The sequence below is a fragment of the Hylobates moloch genome, unplaced genomic scaffold, assembly GCF_009828535.3.
Source record: "Hylobates moloch isolate HMO894 unplaced genomic scaffold, HMol_V3 SCAFFOLD_6, whole genome shotgun sequence".
In the NCBI taxonomy this organism is placed as follows: Eukaryota; Metazoa; Chordata; class Mammalia; order Primates; family Hylobatidae; genus Hylobates; species Hylobates moloch.
Genome location: NW_026652281.1, coordinates 147,511,921 through 147,534,899, shown reverse-complemented (window position 1 = coordinate 147,534,899; position 22,979 = coordinate 147,511,921). Strand labels below are relative to the sequence as shown.

General features: G+C 48.6%; 1 protein-coding gene across 1 annotated transcript in view; it reads right to left on the bottom strand.

Annotated features, from left to right (window-relative positions):
* The window catches only part of KCNIP1 (potassium voltage-gated channel interacting protein 1), a 383,908-nt gene extending 362,453 nt beyond the window's left edge, over positions 1 to 21,455 (bottom strand). The window contains exon 1 of the mRNA XM_032158607.1: positions 20,978 to 21,455. Coding sequence (XP_032014498.1) covers positions 20,978 to 21,065 — 88 coding nt within the window. The 5' untranslated portion in view covers positions 21,066 to 21,455. The remainder of the gene's footprint in view (positions 1 to 20,977) is intronic.
* Between the last annotated feature and the right edge of the window lie 1,524 nt (positions 21,456 to 22,979).

The following is a 22,979-nucleotide window of genomic DNA, read 5'->3' as shown; positions in this document are numbered from 1 at the left end:
AACCCAGGAGAGCCCGCCGAAGGGCTGAGGGACACAGCCACTCAAAGCCACAGGGGCCAAGCAGGTAGCTGCGTTGCATCCCTGGAACCCAGGTGCCCTCATGCAGGTTGGAGTTCTGAGGGGAGGCCCGGAATCTGCACCAGCATCTGCCACTTCCAGCCAGGGAGCCCTGAGGTATCCTTGTGGCCTCCAGTTTCTTTACCTGGTGTACCTTCCTTCCAAAGGCAGGCAGCTCATCATTCCCTGGAATTTTGTCATTCTGGGGTCAGGGAAGTCCCAAGGGTCCTCATGTGAGTCTTTTAAGAAAGTCTTAATTGTAATATTGTACTATAGTTTTGCAAAATATTAAATATTACCATTGGGGACATTAGGTAGAGGGGGCACGGAATGTCTCTGTATTATTTCGTACAGCTGCATGTGAATCTACAATTATCTTAAAAATTTAAGTTAAAAAAGGAAGAAAAATAAGAAAGGAAGTCCCAACTGGGAGTCTGATTTAAAGGGTCTGTTTTGTCAATGGTTTCCATGCACCTGAATTTGGGACTAAAATACACAGAAACTCAGAATACGCAAACAATCCCTGTAGGGGAAAAGGCCATGTTCCCCTAGAAAAATTAGTATGTGGGGATGCCTAACCCCCACTGTCTCATAAATTATTAATGATGACCTTCATTTGCTTGAGACAGATGTTTTCCTCCTATCAGTAAAGACTGGCCTTCTAGCAAATGCCACAACTGTCTGCTGCTCATAGAACTTTATGCACGGGATAAGCATGAAATAATGGGAATTTAGGCATGATGGAGTTAGACACTGTGCCTACGTGTTTTTTGCAATAATATCTGCTTGGGAGCAGAGAACCTTCATTAGTTCTTAAGAAACCACTCTGCTAATGAGTGTCTAGTGCTTCCATCATTTATTGTTTGTCCTCTCATGGACCAGTGACTCACACCTGGAGAGGTGCACCTGGATGGTTCTCCCATGTGCCCTCCTCCAGAACTCAGACAAAACGGTGGAAATCAGAGGCAAGGGGGCCCCTGAGCTCCAGAACTGGGGTGGAAAGAACTCTGGGGGCATCCTAACAGTGCCAGGTCTCAGACAGAGCTTCAGCTCACCAGTCCAAGCTGCAACCAGAGGAGGAAAGAAATGAGGGTTTCTTCTATTTTTGAAGATCTCAGAGGACCGGAATTTCACTTCACTTTTATGATGTATCTACTTGCTTGCCTGCAAGGAACTTGGTGTCTTCTTGCCATTCTCCCTCCCTACCCCTCACCAATCATTGTGAGAAGCTTCCTTCTTCACAGTGAAGACTCAGCATTATGCAAATTTAAAATAATGCAATATAAATATTAATATAATCTTATTTTTTGTGACTTACTGAAGTGATACCAGCTCCTCCTCTAAATCAACAACTCATCCAAAATTTATCTTAAACTCCTTGGGTCAGGGCGTTGCAAACTGCACTTATTTTATTGTTCATTGGCAGCACAGGCTGTTATGCGAGAATATCCAGTATTCTTTGAATTAGTCATGTGTTTGGGGGAGTTTGAATTCTATGAAATATTTAAGAAGACACTGTTTGAACAAAGTGCCACCTTCCTGTACCTCACCAGCCACTGCCCTGTCACATGGAGGGGAAAGAAAATGACCAAAGAGAGATCAGAGAGACATGGAGAAATTCACTACAGCCCAGTGTAGCAGTTCTCAAAGTGGAGGCTTGCAAAGTCAAAACTCTGTTCATAATAATACTGAGACATTATTTACCTTTTTCTTTTTCATTCTTTTATGAGAGTGCAATGAAATGTTCTAGAGGTCATGTAACATGCATTGTTACAACAGTCTGAATGCCGAGGTAGCAATGAGATTCTACCTGCCTTTCTAAAGCCGAACGTTAGCGATTTGTGAAAAATGTAAAACAATACCACTTCTCCTAATATACTTTTTGGCACGCATAATTGTTTTTCACAAAAATATATTATTTTTGTTAACAACTAATGGATGTATTATTATTTTAAAGTAAGCAAATTCAAATTAAATATTTTTATCATTCTTAGTTCTAATCTCTAAAATGGTAACTATTAATAGATATGACCCATATACACCAAAGCTCTTAGGATCCTTGACATTTTTTAAGCATATAAAGGGGTCCTGAGGATGGAAAGCTTCAGAACTGCCAGTCTAGTGCATCCAGAGACAAGGCCTCCAGGCCCCTCCGACACTGTGCCCTGTAGAAATGCGAAGCTCTCCACCAGGCTCCATCAGATTCCCACTGGGGGCCAGGAGGAGGGCTTTAGTTTTCTCCATCACCTCTGGCTACCAGATCCTGTTCCCCCACATGAGTCAGTTGATGGATCATCCTCCTCTGCACAGTGCTTTCCTGGATCTTCCTCATGTCACCTCTGATGCAGAACTCAGCTTCTTCCTAGCTTTGCACAACTCTCCCTCCCCACTTATATAAGTACATTTTCACCAGCCAACTTCCTCAAAGGATTCGGGAGATGAGAAAGGGAGGTATATGGAAGCAAAGGCAACAACTCTAAACTGAGTATTGGACCAAGTTTGTGATTCCTCCCCAGGCCAGCTGCATCTCCCCCAGTTGCAGAGTCAAAGGTGGCTTAGACGGACTCTGTTCTGCCATAATCTCCATCATGCCATACCAACCTCCCCTATCCCTAGTATACATAAAAACAAAAGCAGGGGCTTGAGAGGCACATGAAGCTTTGGGATGTGTCCTCTGTCCCCATGCCCCATGAGATTGCTGCACTGAGTCCTCCTCCTGTGTCAATTCTGGAGCCCCTGCTACTCAACTCCCCTTTGATTTCACATGTTCAAATACAAACGCTTGTTCTCCAAGTGCCAGTAAGACTTTAGAGATCATCTAGTGCTCCCCCACTTTATATTTGGTGCTTGAACTCTCTGTTGTGCCACAGAAAGATATTTGGTCTTTGGTACAGAGATACTTTAGGGGCGATAGGAATGTCTTATTTTCTAATGAGATAACTCTTGATGGGCCTGTAAATAGTTTCAGCATGGGAGCTGCTTGCCAGAAGGACCAGGCTGTGATTACAGGGTTAGAACCTTCAGCTCTACCCTGCAACCTCTGCAGAGGGAAGAGGGGCTGGAGGTTGAGTTTAATCACCAATGGCCAGTGGTTTAACAATCATGCCTATCTAGTGAAATCTACATAAAACCCCCTAAATAATAGGGTTTAGGGGGCTTCTGGGTTGGTGAACACGTCAAGGTGCTGGCAGAGGGCCCGGAAACTGCACCTCCACCCTGCATCCCTCGTACCTTGCCCTGTGTGTCTCTTCCATCTGGCTGTTTCTGAGTTATATCCTTTGCAATAAAGATGTAATAGTAAGTAAAGTGTTAATAGTAAGTAGAATGTTCTTTTGGTCATGCTAGTGGTCACGCTAGTAAATTATTATATCCCATCTGGAGGTGTGGGGGAGGTTTTAGGAATGTCCTGTCAGGCAGGTAGAAGTGTGGGCAGCCAGGACACCCTATTGGTGGCTGGCATTTGAATGGGGCAGGCTTGTGGGACTGAGTTTTTAACCTGTGGGGTCTGAGCTAACTCTGGGTAGTTAGTGTCAGAATTGAATTAAATTGTAGGACACCCAGTTGGTGTCAGAACTTGTTGGTAACAGTAGGGAAAAAAAAACTGTCTTCTGTGGTGTCAGAAGTATTGTTGGGGAGAACACAGTCACACTCTTTCTACAATGGTTCTCTTTAATGATAACCTGCAGCAACACCGCTTTGGATGAATAACTCACTATAGCAAGATTCAGCCACTTCCATTTGGGCATATATTTAGCTGATCACTTGCTGTGCAAGAACCTGTCATTCCTAATGGTAATAAGGGCTAGCATTTGTTGAGCACCTACCTGAATGCCGGGATCTTTCCGGGCACAGCTCATTGAACAGTAACAACATCCTTTGAGGTTATTATTAGTATCTCCATTTCACCAATGAGCCAATGGAGGCACGAGGAAAAGATGTAACTTGCCCCAAGTCAGAAGTTAGCAAATAGCAGAGCTGGAATTCAAATCTAGGCAATATTGCTCCAGCAAACACTCTAACCACTGGGAATCCTGTTCTTGTCTTTACCCCATATCAAAAGTGGAAAATGCCAAGCAGGTCAAGGTCAACTATTGAGAGCTTGTTAGATGCTTCCATATGCCTTTCCATCACAGAGCCCAGGCTCTCAATGGACTCCCTGGGGCCACACCTCTGAAGTGTCAATAGATGTGGGGGTGATGGCCAAGCAGAAGGATCTGAAAAAGTCCCACAAAGGTTCTGCTTTGGGCACTGCCAAGACAGACAGGACCACGAGGTCAGCTAGCACCTGCCTAAATCTATGCTTTCCAGCCCATAGCTCATCACACGCCCAACTGGAACCCAGGCACACCATGGTTGCAGCGATCCTTGAACTGGTTACTATGCAAAAGCAGAACAGAAGGGAGTCTGGTCCACCGGCACGGCTCCTTCTCAGCGACTGCACCCTCCTCTCATTCATCTCTACTTTCTTTCACAAGTGTTCCCAAACCGTGGGTTTAATCATGCGCTCTAGAATTTGTCCAGGTGTTGACAGCATGCTTGCTTACATATTGCCTTAGAGCCCTCTTTTACTATCGTTAACTAAACTTAGGCCGTGTCACACCTTCTTGGCATCTAACTAAATTTTCTGTGGCTCCACTGGTCATGATCCCTCATTCCCCTCTGTTGTTTCTTTCCAACCCTTCTGAATTGAAATCCCCTCAGCCACAAGCCAGAACCCCGCTGGTGTGAAGCAGTCTGAGCTGTGGGAGGAGCTCCTGACCTCACGGGAGCCTCTCGGCCATGCTGGGCCATTGCGCCCAGGTCTCAGGTCTCCCTCCTTGAGGGGCAGATGGGAGCAAAAACAACACCCCAAAGAGAAGTAGATATTGTTAGCTCTTCCATCAGATCGTTCGCCTCAAGCAGCCTCAGCCACCGTTTATTTTCACTCTCTCAGGACTTGTTTGAAAGGCCTTTTTCTCATGTTTACAATTTTGGTGGGTAAGATACAGCTGAGTATGGCATTATCCTTATGACCCTAAAGGATGTTTTTGTATTTGTCTTTGAGAGGGAGCCTGCAGGGAGAAAAGCTCAGGAAAACAAGAGTTTGAATCTGCCTTGTTTATGACTTTGGGCAGTTTATTTAATCTTCCTGAATCTCAGTTTCCTCAATTGGAAAGTGAGCCTCACGGTGTTTGTTTTACAGGGTGCATTGAATCATCAATCATGAATGTGAATTACTCAGCACAGTGCATAAAAGATGCTTCACAAATATCTGTTCTGTCTTCAAGCAAGCGTGTCTCCTTCCACCGATAATTCAGATTCTTTTCAGTTTGGGCTCAGAGAACTACCTCCTGCCGTCTTTTTCTCACTAGCAACTTCCCGCCTCTCTTGCTTGTGGGCCTGATTGATGACTGCCTCACCTCCCTCTCTCTCTGCCCTCTCGCTTTATTTCTAGGGGTACCCCGATTAAAAAATTTTGGCCACAAACAGACTGCCTATCTTTGCTTTGAACTTTCCTGACTCTACTTGTACAAACTTAATTCCTGGGGAAAAATGGTCCTACCCACAGAGGCCATATTTCTGCATCACTGAACCATTCAAAGGGTTGAACGACCAGCTTCCATGAGAGTCCACATCATGGGAGAATCATGACGCGTGATAATAATAGGCCTGGCCAGAATAATCCTTCCAGTGTGAAGTAGGCAAACCTCTTGGCCCAGAAATCAGGCTTAATCGGAGATTAAATTGCTTTCCCATGCCAACTGCAAGATGCCTATATCCACAGCTAATTTACCAAGGTGATGCCTTATCTCACGGAAGCCCGTGGGAATAGAGTGGCTGCATCAGCAAAATTGCAAACTTGGTCCTGATGAGAAGAGTTTTCTTTAAAGTACAGCTTGAACCCTTTGAGTTTCTCATTTGGGGTTTGGTGCATTTAATGGCTTCTTCCCCCTTGCCAGGCTCTGTGCCAGGGCCTGGAGGTATGGATACCAGCAGGACAAGCACTGCATTGGAGCAGCTTCCAGGGCTAGTGGCAGAAAAAGAACCGTGCAAGCTAAGTTTCCAAAGCTGTAGCACTTTACTTAGTTGTCCAGGGATGAGTAGCTTATGGAGGTAGAGAATATCATGAATAGAGTCACGGTTAAGAAATTGATTTCTATATTTAGCACTGATACTAACAGTTCATGATCAAGGGTGTGTGGCACTCCGCCAAGCCCTTTACACACAAACATTCCATTCTCTGGGCAACTGTAGGAAACAAATACACTAGGATTTTCATTATCCCCACTTTACTGATAAAGAATCTGAGTCTTAGAAAGTAAGTACCTTGCCTAATGTTACTACTTCCCAACTAATAGGCAGTGGGACTGGAATTTGAAATAAGGTAATTTCATGCAGAATTTATGCCTTTAAATACTATACTACACTGCTCCTTTATTTCCCCAGCTTTTTATTTTGAAAATATCCAACTACAATGCAAATTGTGAGCATGCCTCCCCTTCATCTAGGTTCACTAATGATGATCAGTATTTTATCATATTTGGATTTTCTCTCTGTCTCTGTGCACGTGCGAATTTGTGTTTCTGAACCATTTGAGAGTTAGGCTGAGGAACATAGAACAGAAGGCTGGTTTGGAAACACGTGGAGACCAGTTTGGCTGGAGGAGAATGTGTGTGTGGGTTTGGTCACGGGGAGACAGGACTGGGGAGTGGGCTGAGGTCTGAGACTGTGGGGTTAGGGCTGGGAGTGGCAAATCTGGTAGTTCGGGGTGTATTGCCACATGGCATGAACAGCCAGTGATATGCCAGTGAAAGCGGAACTTTCATTCATTCCCATATTGAGAACTGTATGATTGAAGATGTGTATTTAGTGAATGATATGTTTGTCGTTTCTGATTAAATATGGATGCTTATTGAAGACAATTCAGACAATGCAGAGAAGCATCAAGAAGAACTTTAGGCCGGGCGCGGTGGCTCACGACTGTATTGCCAGCACTCTGGGAGGCTGAGGTGGGCAGATCACAAGGTCAGGAGATGGAGACCATCCTGGAAAACACTGTGAAACCCCGTCTCTACTAAAAATACAAAAATTAGCTGGCTGTGGTGGCCGGTGCCTGTAGTCCCAGCTACTTGGGAGGCTGAGGCACAAGAATCACTTGAACCCAAGAAGCAGAGGTTGCAGTGAGCCGAGATCGCGCCACTGCACTCCAGCCTGGCGACAGAGCGTGACTCTGTCTCAAAAAAACAAAAACAAAAATACAAAACAAACAAACAAAAAAACTTTAAAAACTCACCTTTAATTCAAGCTATAACCCACACTAATGTTTCAGTGTATTTCTTCTCTATTTTGCTTTTCCATACACATCTAATCCCACAGACTGGAACTGCATTCAGCAGTTTTTTTCTCCTGCCTTCCTACTTGATACGATATCAATAGCATTTCTCTAGGTTATTAATTAGTTCCTAAAATAATTTTTCAACAGTTTAATATTATTCTATCAGACAGATGAACCAAAATTTATTTAATGCACAATTTTTTCCATTGACACTTAGATTGCCTCCAGTGTTTCACTATTATAAATAATGCAATAATACCATAATGAATACCTCTAAATAAAAGTCTGTATGCACAGCTGTGATGATTTGCTTAGAATAGGTTTCTAGAAGTAGGGCTTCTGGGTCAATGGGTTGGATGGGCCATCTGTTTGGAATGGCGTGAGGAGTCAGAAAGGGAAGAAATGGGAAGAAATGCAGTCTGCAAGCTGCTGCAGCAAAGAGGGTAAGAGGTTAGAAAGGTTCAGACTTCAGGAACGGTTCTGAGAGTGGAAAGGGAGTGACAGATGGAAAGAACAAGGCTTGAGACTGGGACATGTAAAGAGAAAGAGTAAAATCAGGAGAGAGAGGTCTGCTTTGGTTTTCCAAGGGTTGAGTAGGGGCTAGAGAAAGACATTCAGCTAGAAGGGTCTAGTGGTCCTTCCTCCCGTCCTCCATCCATCCATCCATCCATCCATCCATTTGTTAGGCCCCTACTCTATGCCAGGTCTTGTGCTGGGTACTGTACATTCTTTTTTTTTTTTTTGAGACGGAGTTTCACTCTTGTTGCCCAGGCCAGAGTGCAATGGTGCGATTGCGGCTCACTGTAACCTCCACCTTCTGGTTCAAGCGATTCTCCTGCCTCAGCCTCCCAAGTAGCTGGGATTACAGGCATGTGCCACCATGCCCAGCTAATTTTGTATTTTTAGTAGAGACAGGGTTTCACTGTGGTCAGAACGGTCTCGAGCTCCTGACCTCAAGGGATCCACCCGCCTCAGCCTCCCAAAGTGTTGGGATTACAGGCGTGAGCCACCGTGCCGTACTGCATGTTCTTAAATAACTAAAATGTAGCCCCTGCCCTCCCAACAAGTTCACAGTCCAGCCAAGGAGTCACCTGCAGGCCTGGAGCTTAAGAAAAGAGCCAAGGCAAGAGAGAGAGACTTGGGAGTCTCCCCTAGAGGTGAGGCCGTGAATGGGAGAGTGCAGAGATGAAAGGAACAGGCGAGAGGTCTTGCTTGGGCTTAGTCTATGAGTCACCAACTGTGTGGCAATGAAGAGCCATCTGCTGGGTGGCCACCACTTCCAGAAGGAGCCAGGTTACCCTCCATCCTTGTGCCCCCAGCTACCAGCCAGAGGAGGCTCTGTTTTGAGGGTACCTTATTCAAGGGTGTTCCTTGCTCTGGCCTCAGTTTCCCCACCCTTACACTGAGGACATATGGAGGAGTCTCACGCTGGTCACTGTGCTATGTAGCCTTGACTTCCAGTCACATACTGGCCACCTTCAGGCTCTCAGAAGCTCCCTTGGCCAGAATGAAATTCCCAGATACAATGAACCCAGAGGATCCTGTGCCTGCTGTCTTTTTACCTCATGGTGTCCTGTGAGACAGGCCAGCAGGCACAGCAGATGCTCAAAGGTAGTGCCAGAGCTTGCTTGTCCATGGGGCTTTGTGGTTCCAGCCAGCTTCTCCCTTCCAGGGTGGTGTCCTCAGGGGGCTCTGACCCAGGGTGCGGTGACTGCCACAACATCCAGGTCTGAGGCCTCCTCCACCTCCTTCTGTTGAGCCCCCGGTGGACTATACAAGGACAAGGTTTGACTACCCCTTCTTATGTTTCATCAGTAGGAGAGTGTGGGCCAGGAGTGGGGCAGGAGTGCACATGAGATTTTAAAGGTTCTGGACATGAAGAGCTTGCTCAATGAATGGAGTGTGAGCTCTCCTGTTTCATCTCCCTAGAATAAGACTCTTTGTCACTGATACTTGCATCCCAGGTAGGGAAAGGAAAGGCAGAGTGTTTTGGAAACATCTCTCACTCTTTTCCAGCCCACATGGGGGATTTCAGTCACTCAGCCATCTCCTGAGACATGGCAGGTCCCTGGTTTGACTAGGATGCAATGAGGGCGAATTTAAGCTCACCCCCGATAGAGAGCAAAGCCAAATAAAAGCAAAACCACCCCATCATTTGTTGAATCCTTAATTTGACACAAGCCCTGCACTAAACACTTTCAAGTGCATTACTTTAATAAACCTGTGGTATTGGCATTATTGCACACATTTTACAGAAAAGGAAGCTAGGCTCAAAGGAGTGACTCCCTTGGACTTCCCAAGGTCATACAATTTGGTGGTAATGGATTTGGCATCCAGTGAACTCCAAAATCATGTTTCCAGAAAGTCCTGGATCCTCAAGGGCTGGAGGGGAACATAACCATGGAAGCCAGCTGCGTCTGCAGCCCCCAGATGCCTTCACTGGGTACTGCTCACTTCACGCCCTCCCAGAGGAGCCCCTTGGCTGAATGGAACAGAGCACACTGGAAACCATCGCCATCCTTTCCCAGCTGCAGGTTCCCCTCTCTCCATGGCAAGAACAAATCAAAGATGAACCAAATGGCCCACCAGCTCCAGAACTGAGGAGGGCCATTCTTAGGATGGTAGCCTGAGAAGCCAGATGACTATCTTAATTAACCCCTCATGTCCTGGATGCAGGAACATGGGTGGCCTTGCTAAGGAGGAAGTGTGGATGGACAGACGGACGTGGGAATGGTGGATACAGAATTGGAGCCGTTAAAGGGCATGCAGTGCCGAGCCTGTAGGGAATGGAGAGAGGAGGAAGCCCAGATTCAAGGCCAGCTTTGCCTCTGGCTTGCTGGGTGGCCTTCCCCAGGCCCCGGGTTCCTCATCTGCCAGCTCGACCTCTCAACTCCCAATGAGGGCCTACCATGTGGTAGGCCCTGCACCAGGTGCTGGGCAAGAAGTCAAGGCCAGGCAAAATTCCCTGCCCTCACGGAGCTGGACTCTTAGTGGATGAGCTGGATCATAAACAAATGAATAACAGGGAGATGTTGGCCAAAGGGTACAGAGTTTCAGCTATGGAGAATGAACAAGCTCTAGAGTAATGCACAGCAAGGAGACTGTAGTTCATAAGACCGCACTGTATACTTGAAATTTGCTAAGAGATTAGTTCTCACCACACACAGAAAGGTAACTATGAGAAGAGACGGATATGTTCATTAGCTTGGCTGTGATAATCAGGCCATTATCTATGTGTGTATCAAGACATCACACTGTGTACCTTAAACATAGACAATTTCCACTAAAACGTTTAAAAACACCAAGCAAATACATGTGTAATATTGTTGCAGGAGCAGTAAGCACCGTGCAGAAAAGCAAGGCAGCATTAGGCAATGTGTTGGGAGAGATGAGGAGGGAGCAGCCACTGCAGGAGGGGATTTGAACGAATTGAGGGAGAGATCCCGGGGGGATTTGGTGGAAAGAGTCCAAGGAGAAGGACAGAAATGCAGAGGACAGATCATGCAAAGTCATAGGCCACTAAGAGGAGTCTGCATTTAATTCTAAATGTGTCAAGAAACCACTGGAGACAGTTTCCAGCAAGGCGATTATAATCGTATATGATTCATTTTTTGTTTTAAAAATATGGGAATGGTCCATCAATGGATAAAAAGCAAAATGTAGTATCCATACAATGGAATATTGTTCAAACTTAAAAAGGAAGGGAATTCTGACACAGGCTATAACAGGAATGAATCTTAAAGACATAACGCTAAGTGAGGGCTGGGTGCGGTGGCCTGTAATCCCAGCACTTTGGGAGGCCAAGGTGGGCCAATCACTTGAGCCCAGGAGTTTGAGACCAGCTTGGGCAAAATGGCGAAACCTCGTCTCTACAAAAAATGAAAAAAAAATTAGTCGGGTGTGGTGGTGGCGCATGCCTGTAGTCTCAGCTACTCTGGAGGCTGAGGTGGGAGGATCGCTTGAGCCCAGGAGGCTGCAGTGAGCTGTGATGACGGCACGGCACTCCAGCTTGGGTGACAGAGTGAGACCCTGTCTCAAAAAAAAAAAAAAAAAAGATATTACACTAAATGAAATAAGCCAGACACAAATACTGTTCATAACTCACTTATATGAGGAACGTAGAACAGTCAAGTTAATAGAGACAGAAAGTACAGTGCTGGCTCCCAGGGGCTGAGGGTAGGCAGCAATGGGGAAGTGTTTAATGGGTGCAGTGCAGAGCTTCAGTTCTGCAAGAAGAAAAATGTTCTGGAGATGGTTGGTGGTGATGGTTGCACAACGTGTGAATGTACTTAATGCCACAACTGTGCACTTAAAAACGGTTAAAATAGTAAATTTAATGTTATATATATTTATCACAATTAAAAATATGGGAAAGGATGCTATGCAAAGAATGGTCTATGGGGCTATATTAGTCTGCTTGGGCTGCCATAATTGAATGCCACAGACTGGCTAGTTAAATAACGAAAATCTATTGTCCCGAAGTTCTGGACACTGAAAGTCCAAAATTAAGGTTCGGGCAGGGTTGGTGTCTGGTGAAGTTTCTCTTCCTGGCTTGTAGTTGGCCATCTTGTCCTCACATGGCCTTTCCTCTGTGTGTGTGTACTCCTGGTGTCTCTTCCCCTTCTTACAAGGACACCAGTCCTGTTGGACTAGGATCCCAACCTTATGACCTCATTTAACCTTAATCTCCGGCATCAAGGCCCTATCATCAAATACAGCAACCTTGGGGGTTAGGGCTTTGACATACACATTTAAGGGGACACAATTCAGTCCATGACAGCAGTGATGGTGCTGACAGCTTTGACCAGGCGTGTTCAAAGGAACATTAGTGTTTGCACATGACCTTTTAAACCACAGTGCTGTATCTGTGATATTGACAAGTTATTCAGCTTCTCAAAGCCCCTGGTTTGGAATAAAAACAACTCACAGAGACAGGGCTGGACTGAATATGGGAATCCTTGTAAAGCCCCCAGAAAATAAGTAGCACTCAACAGAGGATGGCGATGGCCCTTCCCCTCATGTCTCCTGTTGCGTTTGAAATGACAGCCGCTGTTTCTGAACTTGTGAGGCCTGGGCAGAGTAAATCAGCACAGGGATGTTGTGGATCATTCTGCAATCCAATATGCTTCATGGCTTAGAGACATCCCAGGCTCCGGGTGACAGCCGGCTCCAAGCTGATGTTCGCAGATATCGAGCAGCAAGCCTGAGCTTGGCCCAGCCTGCCAAGCACAGATGGGTTGAAAAGTGTCATCCAAACTGGCCCACGGTTAATCAAAAGATTACAGAAAGAAAATTAGGATAGGCTAACCCCAGCCTCTCAGATACAAGCCCCAGAATCACACCTCCCTACCTGATTCCTGCCAATTCTCTGCCTCAGCTTCCAACTGACCTCATTCCGGCAATAAATGAAAATTGGCCAGACTAGAAATACAACTGGAACACTTGCTGCTTGGTGTTTCCTTTCTTCTCCCCTCCCTGTAGTCATGGCTGTCGAGCCCGCTCCTCATATGTTTTGTTGTTTGACTGTGAAAGGTGACCTATGGGTAACGGTTTAGGGGATGGATCGGGGGCTTGGGTCTCAGAGGGCATTCTCCTCAATTGCGCTTTCTCAGTCAGAACGGAGGCCCTGAAATCTTGATTTCTAAAACAAGAGTGTGTGTTGCCTCTTGGCCAAACTGGGAAGGAATCTGTTTTGTCTTTGTTGCCTTCTTACCCTGGATGTGATTTTCAGAAATGGAAAAAGTGTACTGGGGATGGGCTGGGGAGGGTGGTAAAACCCAGGGCTTGGGGCCAGACCGCCTAGGCTTCCAGCTGTGGCTATGCTTCATGCTGGCTGTGTGACTCCAAGCCAGGCCAGTCCTCCGTCTGAAGCTCGCTCTTTATATCTGTAAGTGGGGTTAATTAGAGCACTCTTCCTCCTGGGTTTCTCATGTGCACTAAATAAAATGTTGGGCATGGAGTGCTCAGGCAATACTGGGCACATGGCAGGTGCCACCAGCAGTGCTGCAATTTTGTTGAATCTTTAAATTCCAAAGCTGAAAGAGGCCTTTGAAATCGGCAGCTCCCTCGTTTTAGAGACGAAGAAACTGAGGCCGAGAGAAAAATGTCATTTGCTCAGTGCAATGGGCTGAATATTTGTGCCTCCCCTCCCCCAAATTCACATGTTGAAATCTCAATCCTGAGGTGATGGTATTTGAAGGTGGGGCCTTTGGGAGGTGATGAAGTCATGAAGGCGGAGCCTCTTGAATGGGTTGTGTCTATAAGAAGAGGCCAGAGAGCTAGCTTACTGTCTTTCCTCCATGTCAAAATACAGCAGGAGATGCTGTCTCTAAGCCACATGAGATGGAAATTACTGGCCCATTTACAGAAGGACACAGACTCAAGATGGGGAATGGCTTGCCCAAGGCTGTCCTGCTGGTGCATGGCAGGGTTGGAGCCCAGGTCCGTCTGGGTCCAGAGGTTTCCCACCCTGCATCCTGCTTCCTTCCACAGTGACTTCACATCGCCACTTCCACCCTTGGGAAGCAATGGCTTTCAGGGATTTGGGACCTGGGTCTGGTGAGAGAGATGGCCCAGAGGAGATTCTGTACCCCTAAGAAGACTGGGGAAGATGAGGGTCCCTGTGGCATGGCAAAGGAGGCCCTGGACTTAGAAGGCTGATGAAGAACTGACTAGATCCACTCCTCCTAGGGCTGTGGTGTTGCAGCCTGTACTCTCCTGCCTGCCAGAGGGCCCCATTTCCAGCTACTTTTAATTTGGAGCAAACTAGCCGCTCCCCTGTGGTCCTGAAGTTAATAGGAGGTCTGTGCAGCAGTGCCAGGATAAATGGCCCTGAACAAATTACTCCTGCATGGTAACAGGGTTATCTAGGAGAAAGACCCGGAGGCTCCAGAGGGGCAGGTGATCCCACCTTCTTCTCTGCCCTCGGCTGTGGGACTATGGAGACCCTAGTGAGCTGAGCACCTGGACAACCCAAATGGGTCAGGGAATGCTGGGCCTGCCGCAGAGGTGCAAGGGTGGTGAGGCCAGTAGGCTGGGATGAAGGCTACTGGACATCAGGAGGGCTAAGGTGAACACATGCCCCTCCTGGCAGGCTCTAGCTTGGGGCTGGAGAGGTAGGCAGGGACCCAGAAGCCTTGGATAATTAAGCTTTCTTCCTGTGACAAGGCACTGGCACGCAGAGGTTCCAGGGCTGTAGAGAGTGAGTGGGGCTGTTGTAACATGACCAGAGTGCTTGCTCAGCCCCCACTGCCAGGACAGTGAGCTAGCCAGGACTCGGATGGTGGGGACTCTCTTTCCTTAGCAAGGGGCAGCATTGAAGCTTAGCTTTTCATGGGACAGGTGGCGTTTTCCTCTTGGTACGGGGCATCATAATATCTCACAGGTCTCAAAGTCCCCAGTGTGAAGGCCTCTGCTTTCCTAGACAATTCCAGTAAACAGCTGCAACACCTCAATTCCAGCCTGCCTAGTGTCCAAAACTTTGTGTATTTTCCCACACCCAAGACCACTTCTCACACTTGGCCTGTAAGAAGGGAGAGCTATGGGGGAGCGGCCCTCTTGGGACAGAGCCTACTCGTGTCTGGCAGGTGCTTTGGGCCTGCACACCTGCCTGAGAGGTGACAGGGATACTGAGAGAGCATGGGTATGGCTGTCCTGCTGACCTTGGCCTCTGGAGTGTTCCCTTTCCCCATAACCCAGGTGATGACACTTTATGGAATTTGTCAGAACCCTTTCCATGACAGGTGGCTGCTCTGATGAGACCCAGCAGGGAAAAACCCACCAACAGAATTAGTGGGATGCTGGGGGACTTTCTGCTGGTGGCAAGGGGGGGAGTAGTGCAGGCAGGCGTGACTTCTCCAGCCCTAGGAGTGCAGAGGAATGTACCTTGTCTTGGCCCCAGCAAGACCTGGGTTTGAATCCCAGCTCTGCCACTCACCAGGGGAGCCACCACGCTTAGCTAAACCTCAGTTTCCTTATCTGCTGAAATGGTGATTGCAATCCCTACCTCCAGGATCAAGACTAGAAAGAGGCAAGGAAGGTGCCTAGGGCACAAAATGTAAGAGGGTGCCCTGCAAGAGCAGAGTCGTGATTTGCCTGTGAGCTGCTAGCTCTTACTCGTATCATCACTACATTAAAAAACAGTCTTGTGCCATTGATATTATTATTATCTCCAATTAAAAGTGGGGAGCCTTGGCTTGGGGTGGTGTTCAAATGACACAACTTCACACAGCTGGTAAGAGGCAGAGTTGGTACTCCAGCCTGCACTGCTTGAAGGCGGAGTCCATGCCCGGGTCCAAGGTCAGTCTCTTGAGGATCTTGAACAGCAGTGGGGGGAGGCAGGAGGAACAGTGTGTCTCCGATGCGGCAGCTGAGGTTTTGTCTCGAAAAAAAGAGGAACAGCCTGGGCCGGGATGGGAGGGGAGAGTTACGGCCCCAGAGTCTTGTCCTTGAGATAGATCTCATCTTCCCACACCCCTTTTCCCCACCCCCGCAGCCTCATGGGTGGCCTGGAGGACACCAGAAGCTCTCCTGGATTGGATTCCTCCCTTCTGCTCACTTTGGCTCTGTCATCTGCGCCTGGGGTAACATTTGTTCCCAGTGTGCAGAAGGAGATGAGTTTAAACCTCCCCAGCCGGAATGGAGCCTGCACAACTTCTGGCTCCTGCCAGCGGCCCCCAGGAAGTCTGTGAGGGGGGTGGTGAGGAGCTGACTGTGCAGAAAGAGGAAGAGGCAGGTTCCCCAGACTCCTGATTTCACCAAGCATCCGAGCCAGGAGCTGGGCTTCTCCTAGTTAAACAGCAGGCGAGGACCTGGTTCTGGGAGTCAGGCTTTTAACTCCTAATAAGGAATCAGGTGAGGGAGATGGCTCTGGGCAGGCCCTTAAGAAAACAAGTTGAGCAGAGGGGAAGCAGTGGTCTAAAGTCATCCAGTGGCCAGAAGTGGTGGCTCATGCCTCTAATCCCAGCACTTCGGGAGGCCAAGGCAGGAGGGTCTCTTGAGCCAGGAGTTTGAGATCAACCTGGGCAACAGAGCAAGACCCTGTCTCTACAAACAGTCAAAAATTAGCTGGTTGTGGTGGTGCACACGTGTGGTCTCAGCTGTTTAGGAGGCTGAGGTGGGAGGATTGCTTGAGCCCAGGAAGGCGAGGCTGCAGTGAGCCATGATTGCATCAGTGCACTCAGCCTGGGGAACAGAATGAGACCCTGCCTCAAAATAAATAAATAAATAAAGTCATGCAGTAACTGACAAGGCCACAGGCTTTCGTAAAGTGATCATGAGATGTTGCTCTCAGAATCTGTGCCTGGTGCTGAGAAAACAAATAATGAGTGAGAGGGAGTCCCAGCCCGGAGGGGCTCTCAACCATGAGAGTATCAGCTAATAACAGTAGTCGTATCCATCAACACCACCGAGCACCTAATAGGCAGGGAGCTTTATCTACACAATCTCATTCAACCCCATAAGAAGGGTAATATAATTCCATTTTATAGATGAGGAAACTAAATACCAGGGAGGTGAGGGACCCAGTCCGAGGTTTCCGAGCCAGAGTGCAGGGTCCAGGGATGTCTCAGTCTAGAAACCAACTGTGCTTCTCACTGTGTTCGTGGTTTGCAATTTTTTTTTAATGCCAGAGAGATTCTTTAAATTTGGGAGAAATCCAGTCAATAAAACAAATAAAAATAGAGCCGGAGAGGTGGGAGTGGGGATGCCAGAAGCCTGCCCACCCAGCCTTTCCTTCTGGGAACAATCTTAATGCCCTTTCCTAGACACTATGCAAGCTCAGACAGAGCTGGAATGTTTTCTGTGGCTGGAGGCTCACGCAGGCTGGAGGCTGCAGACTCAGCTTGCTGCAGCTAAACAGAGTTCAGAGAGCATTTGCTGAGCACCGGTGGGACAGGTTTGCTGAGCACCTGTGGGACAGGTTTGCTGAGCACCTGTGGGACAGGTGTTGCATAGTGCTTCCTAGAAACTCCTGTACCGGGTGTCATCTCAGGCTGGTGGCTGGTGTCTGTGCCGTGCAGTGCCGTTTCATTCATTTAACACAGGAACACACATGCTCCATTCTGGGCACCATACTAGTAGCTCTGGCTACAGTGGTGAGCCAAAAAATGCACATGGTCTTGCCCTCATGGAGCTGAAGTCTAGTGGGGAAGAGAGCCTTTAGCAAACATGGTCCTAAAGGGAACACAGATCACAAATTTTGATCAGGTGTAGGAAGGAAAGTTCAAGGTTGATGAGATACGTGAGCAGGTGGACGTGAGCAGTTTATCTCTACAATAAGCGCTGATGAGAAATCTGGGCTAGCTGGCATCTTAGACAAATGGCAAGAAGGATTTCTGGCATGGCAGGAGGTGGCCAAGGGTTAGGAACAGGCAGGACAGGGAGGGTGGTCCTGGACCCTCCTTGTCCCCCAGGTATTTGCAAGGCTGGTAAGAAACAGTAAATTGCTGTAGAACCAGCAGGTACCTGGTCCAACACATTCTTTACATTCCTCAATTCTGCAAAGGACAAAGAAAAATCCCTCTCCTGAGGATTGGATTACTGCAGATCTAGAACTCAGTGCAATGAATAGTGAATAAGTGAAATCAAATTAAAATCAGAAATCATTAAGCAATCATAATGTATCCATGTAGGGTGGAATCTAAATCCACCTAGGGGAGGTGTAAACATTAGAAAGCCGTTTTCTGGACTCTCTGCAGGCCTTTCTCAGCTACCCTGCTCCCAGCCTGGCCCTGCTCCCATGTTCCTCACTATTTAACAAATATTTAGCAAACACCTGGATTGGGTAGAACACCAGTCACCCAGCACGTGCCTGGCGCAGAGCCGGGGCTGTGTAAACACTTGGTCCTCTCTGTGGAGCTGAAGCAAAGAACACAGATACAGTTAAGACACGATCCTGCCCCGGTGCCTGCCATGGGCCACCTCTCTGAGCCCTGGCCGCAGGAAAGGCTCTACTGAAGCAGTTCACAGGAAGGCCAGGTCCCCACGGAGTCCCTTCTGTGTCACATGGATCTTAGTTTCTGGGATTCTGAGCAGAGAGAGGGAGCCGTCCTGACTCTCCAGCTGGTTCCTTGCAGAGGCCAACACTCTGATGCTGCTCCCTCTGGCAGCTTCGGCTTCCTCCCACCTTCTCAGCCCTGCCTCTCCTCGTCTCAGCTTAGATGTCACTTTTTGGAGGCACCCCTTAGTCTGCCCCAGACATCTCTTCTCCGTGCCTGTTGACCCCCGTGATTCCCCCATCTCAGCACTCAGCGTGACATCCAGGGAGTATCTTCATGTGAGGTGTGGGTACCAATCAGACTGTAGGTGGGGACAAGCCCTCTTGATGGAGGGCTTGTGTCTTATTCATTCACATGGCTGTTGTCTTGCAATAAGCATGGCACAGAGTAGGTGCTCAATAAACAAACTCTGAGCAAATAAACACAGGCAAATATGCAGAAGAAAATTTCTTCCTGATCATTTATTCGAGTGGCCATCTATCCTCGCTCTGTTTCTGTCCCTGTCTCTGTTTCTCTCTCTCAAATACACACGCACACAGAGTTCTTCACACAGCCTCTCTCTTTTGCCAGCTCGCTTTTTCAGTCACCCCTCTTGCTGCATAATGGTCTTCTGTGATCTCATTCCCCTTTTGGTGCTGCTTGGGGAGTACAGACTCACCTGCAGGAGTGAGTCAGGAGCAACTGAGGAGCTCTGACATTGGTCCTGCCAGGGGAATGGGTCGGGGTCCCTCTCTGTAGACCCATGTTCATCTCAGCCCCGACCCCGCCCTCACAACTGATCATGGCAACACACTCCACAAAGGGATCCCATGGCTAGGTGCCCCCGGATCTTTGCACCAGTGCTAGGAGGTAGACAGGCCGGAGGTAACGGACTCGTTTTACACATGAAGAAACTGAGGCTCAGAGAGGCTGTGACTTGCCCAGGTAGCAGAGTCAGATTGAGACCTAGGTTTCCTTAGACTAAAGCTCTTTCTGCTGCAGTTGTGGGAAACCCCCATGATCCCCCCATCTCAGCACTCAGTGTGACATCCAGGGAGCATCTGGGCTCCCAATGTGGGGTCTGGGTCACCACTAGACTGCAGGTGGGGACAAGCCCTCCATAAGAGGCTGCGATGGAATGCTGCCCCACACCCATCACCCTCTTAGGTCCTGCTATCTGTAATGTGGAAAGAAAATCTTCCAGTTGTCTCTGAGGATTGAATAGGGAAACTTTGTGAAATTTCCTAACCCCTTTGCTTTCTCCTTCTCCAGGAGGTAAAGCCACTGAGAGCAACCACAGCTACACCCGTTAACCCCCTGTTCACCCCACTTCTGGCCTCCAGTAATTCTGCCAGGCAGCCTGGCCCTCCACATTGGGGGCTCAGCCCACCTGGGTATCTTGGAGGAGCAGCGCCCCATTTCAGAAGGATGGTAGGGAAATAACAGGAAGGTCAGAACATCCCAAGGAAGGAGATAAACAGAATCCCATCATTCCCACCACCCACACATGCCACACAACGTACACTGGGCCAGACGCGCTGGGCGGCAGGCACCTGAGCCATGTCATGAGATCTGGCTGCACAAAGCCTTTCTCTGCTCTCACTGTTATTTTGTAAAATCCCATCAAAGGTTTGTGGGCTCCTTCCCTGAATATTCTGCCTGCTGCTTCCAGTGCCTCTCCTCTCAGCCCCCAAAAGCCTCTTCCTGAAAGACAGCATGAATATTTAAAGACGCTTTTTCAGCCAGTGGAACCACATCACGCTGCTGCTCTCCCTTGACATCATCCCCAGAAAGTTGGCCAGACCCCTCTGAGGGCCTCACCTTCCCCGGTGCCGAGTGTAACACAGGGTTTAAGACACAGGACTGGGCCCTGAGGAGTTAGCCTTCTTTCTGCCTCCCTACTGTGGGCCCATCTGGAGCTGCAGCCCTAATTCTGATCCATAGCCACACTTTCTGGTCTGCCCAGACAGTTACTCCTGCAAACCACCTGCCACCCCAGTTCCTGGAGAAGCAGAAAAGACAGGCATGGACATAGGCATGAAATGTGGAGGGACGGGGATCCAAGAAAGCAGAACGATGAATGAAGCCCCAGAAGCACGAGACCCTGGAACCCTATGAGAGGAAGCTCTTGGCACCTGAGGTGCACAGCTGATCCAGTTTCTGAATCCACCAGTGCAAAGCAGATGCCGGCCCATCACCACCTCCCACTGGCCCCCTTAAGCATCTCTGCTCTGCAGAATTAATCAGAATCCACTGCATCAAATCTCTCTTTTATCAACAAAATACAACCCTCCAAGGATAACTTCTTGAAACTCCTGTCACGCTAAGCCACTTCCAATGCTCTGGAAAGGGTTCTGTCCCTCTGCCCGCCCATAACCTATCAGCCACACACCACCAACTCCATTTCCAAAGTTCCAGGCAATTACAGCCAGCTGAGTTCCCTGGCTGGCTGCCCACCTACTCAGAGCCAGGACCCAGGTGGTCAGCAACCTCGAATCCCAGCAACCAATTTACCCAGCTTTTTCCAAGACCTGGGTGCACCAGAATGGCCACGCTCACCACACCGAGGCAATGTGACCAGCCAGGCCATATCAAGACAGAAAGCAAACGTCAAGGCCGGTTTCCATACCTTTGCTGAGGGTCCCAGTGATGAGCTTAAAGATGGTCTGGGCAAATTTCACGAACCCAAGCTTGCATCTTTTGGAGCAGCCGCTCATGGTGGCGGAGGGGAGCCAGGCTCTGCTGTCAGCACCCAGAAGGGACGGCGCCCACCTTGTGCACTCCAGGAACTTGGAGCCTGCCTGGGTGAATGGACCCTGAGTGACGGATGCACCCCCGAAGCCAGGCTCCCGGAACAGCACAGCTGCCTCTGCAGTGAGTCTGGCTTCTGCATCCAGAGAGCCTGCAGGGCAAACTCTCCCTCCCTCTCTCCACCCACTCCTGCTGTCCACTTAAGTCCTCGCCACGGGAGGACCTCAGGATGCCAGGGCCGGGACAGCACTGCTGGGGCACACGGTACTCCAAGAGAACCGAGGAGGAGAGTGAAGCTGAGCAGAGCAGGGAGGGAGGAGCTGGAGCTCTCCCAGGCTTTGCTGACTGTCTTTCTTACATGGCAGCGGTAATGTAGCAATTAATACTTGAGTCAGAAGGGAGGGGACTGCTACGCAGAAAACACTCAGCCCCACAGCCTCCCACACTGGCTCTCCCACTCTTTCCTTCCTGGTTAATCTGATAGATCAATTCTCTGTGCCTTGATCAGGATCTGGAAGGACTCCCCACAGAGCAGGAAGCGGCTGTCGGCACTTAGGCACTTAGCAGAAAGTTTGTAGGCAGCCTCGGAGTGGCCTGGTTTGCATCTCGGAGAAGCTGTGCTGAGTGCTGAGCCTCCGGGGAGCTGGCCTGTGAACATCGGACAGACAGACAGAGCCCTCGCAGCCTGTCCAGTAACCTTGGCACCAACAGCAGGTGCTGTCTGCCTTCCTGACTTGGAAAGGACAATGCCCCTGACCACCTCCTGCTCCAGGCATCCCCGACTCAAAGTCAGACTACTGAATTCCAGCCTCCACCCCTGCGGAGCAGGCACGAGTCTGTGCTCTCTCACTGGGATAGGAGAGGAGTGCAATTAGGGCTTTTCTTGATTGAGATAGTATTCCTCAGAAATGTCATAAAGGAATGACTGAGATTCATATAATTAGAATACAATGCAATACTCTTAACAGTGAAACTGCAAGGCATTATGCAAATGTGAAGTCCAGCTATTGCTCCATAAAAAACCTGGCTGCCATTCAGTACCATAGGCTGCGTGAGTTGGAAGGGAACTTGGTGGCAGGGACATCTCATTCCACCCTCTTCACCAGGTGTGAACCTCCCCCAAAACAATCCTGCTTTGCTTTCTTCAGAAAGTCCTTGTGGGCCCTGGCCCTGGGCACATCTGTGAATGCAGCGTGGCTACTTATCAACAGCAGATATGAAACACCTTCCTCTGAATAAGGCTATGCCCTGGAAAGTCTCTTCTGCCTCACCTGACTCCCTTTGATCTGCTTCTCTGGGACGTTCAAGAGGAATCCGTTGCTTAAGAGACAGAGAATGGAGACTGCCAGTTGACAAAATGCCAGATAAGCCAGAACTCATGTATCGGGTCTGATTTTTACCCCATGTTCTGGGAGTCAATGTGGAAGTGAATCTTGAAGAAAGAAACTTCAGCCCTTAGAGTGCTCATCAACAAATTTCAGCTCTGAAAAGAGGCCTGGGAGACAGTCTGCAAACTCAGAGCCTTCTCAAAGCCACAAAGCCCTCAAGCCTTGCCAGCATGGCAGGAGTCAGAGCATATATAACAGAAGTAGCTCTAGCAGGAAATACCCCATTGTGCTGGATGTCTTAGGGCTTAAAATTGCCGTGTTATTCACTCTCTGTCTTAAGAGTTGAAGGTCAGGAGATCGAGACCACAGTGAAACCTCGTCTCTACTAAAAATACAAAAAATTAGCCGGGCGTGGTGGCAGGTGCCTGTAGTCCCAGCTACTCGGAGAGGCTGAGGCAGGAGAATGGCCTGAACCTGGGAGGCGGAGCTTGCAGTGAGCCGAGACTGCGGTGACAGAGCAAGACTCCGTCTCAAAAAAAAAAAAAAAAAAAA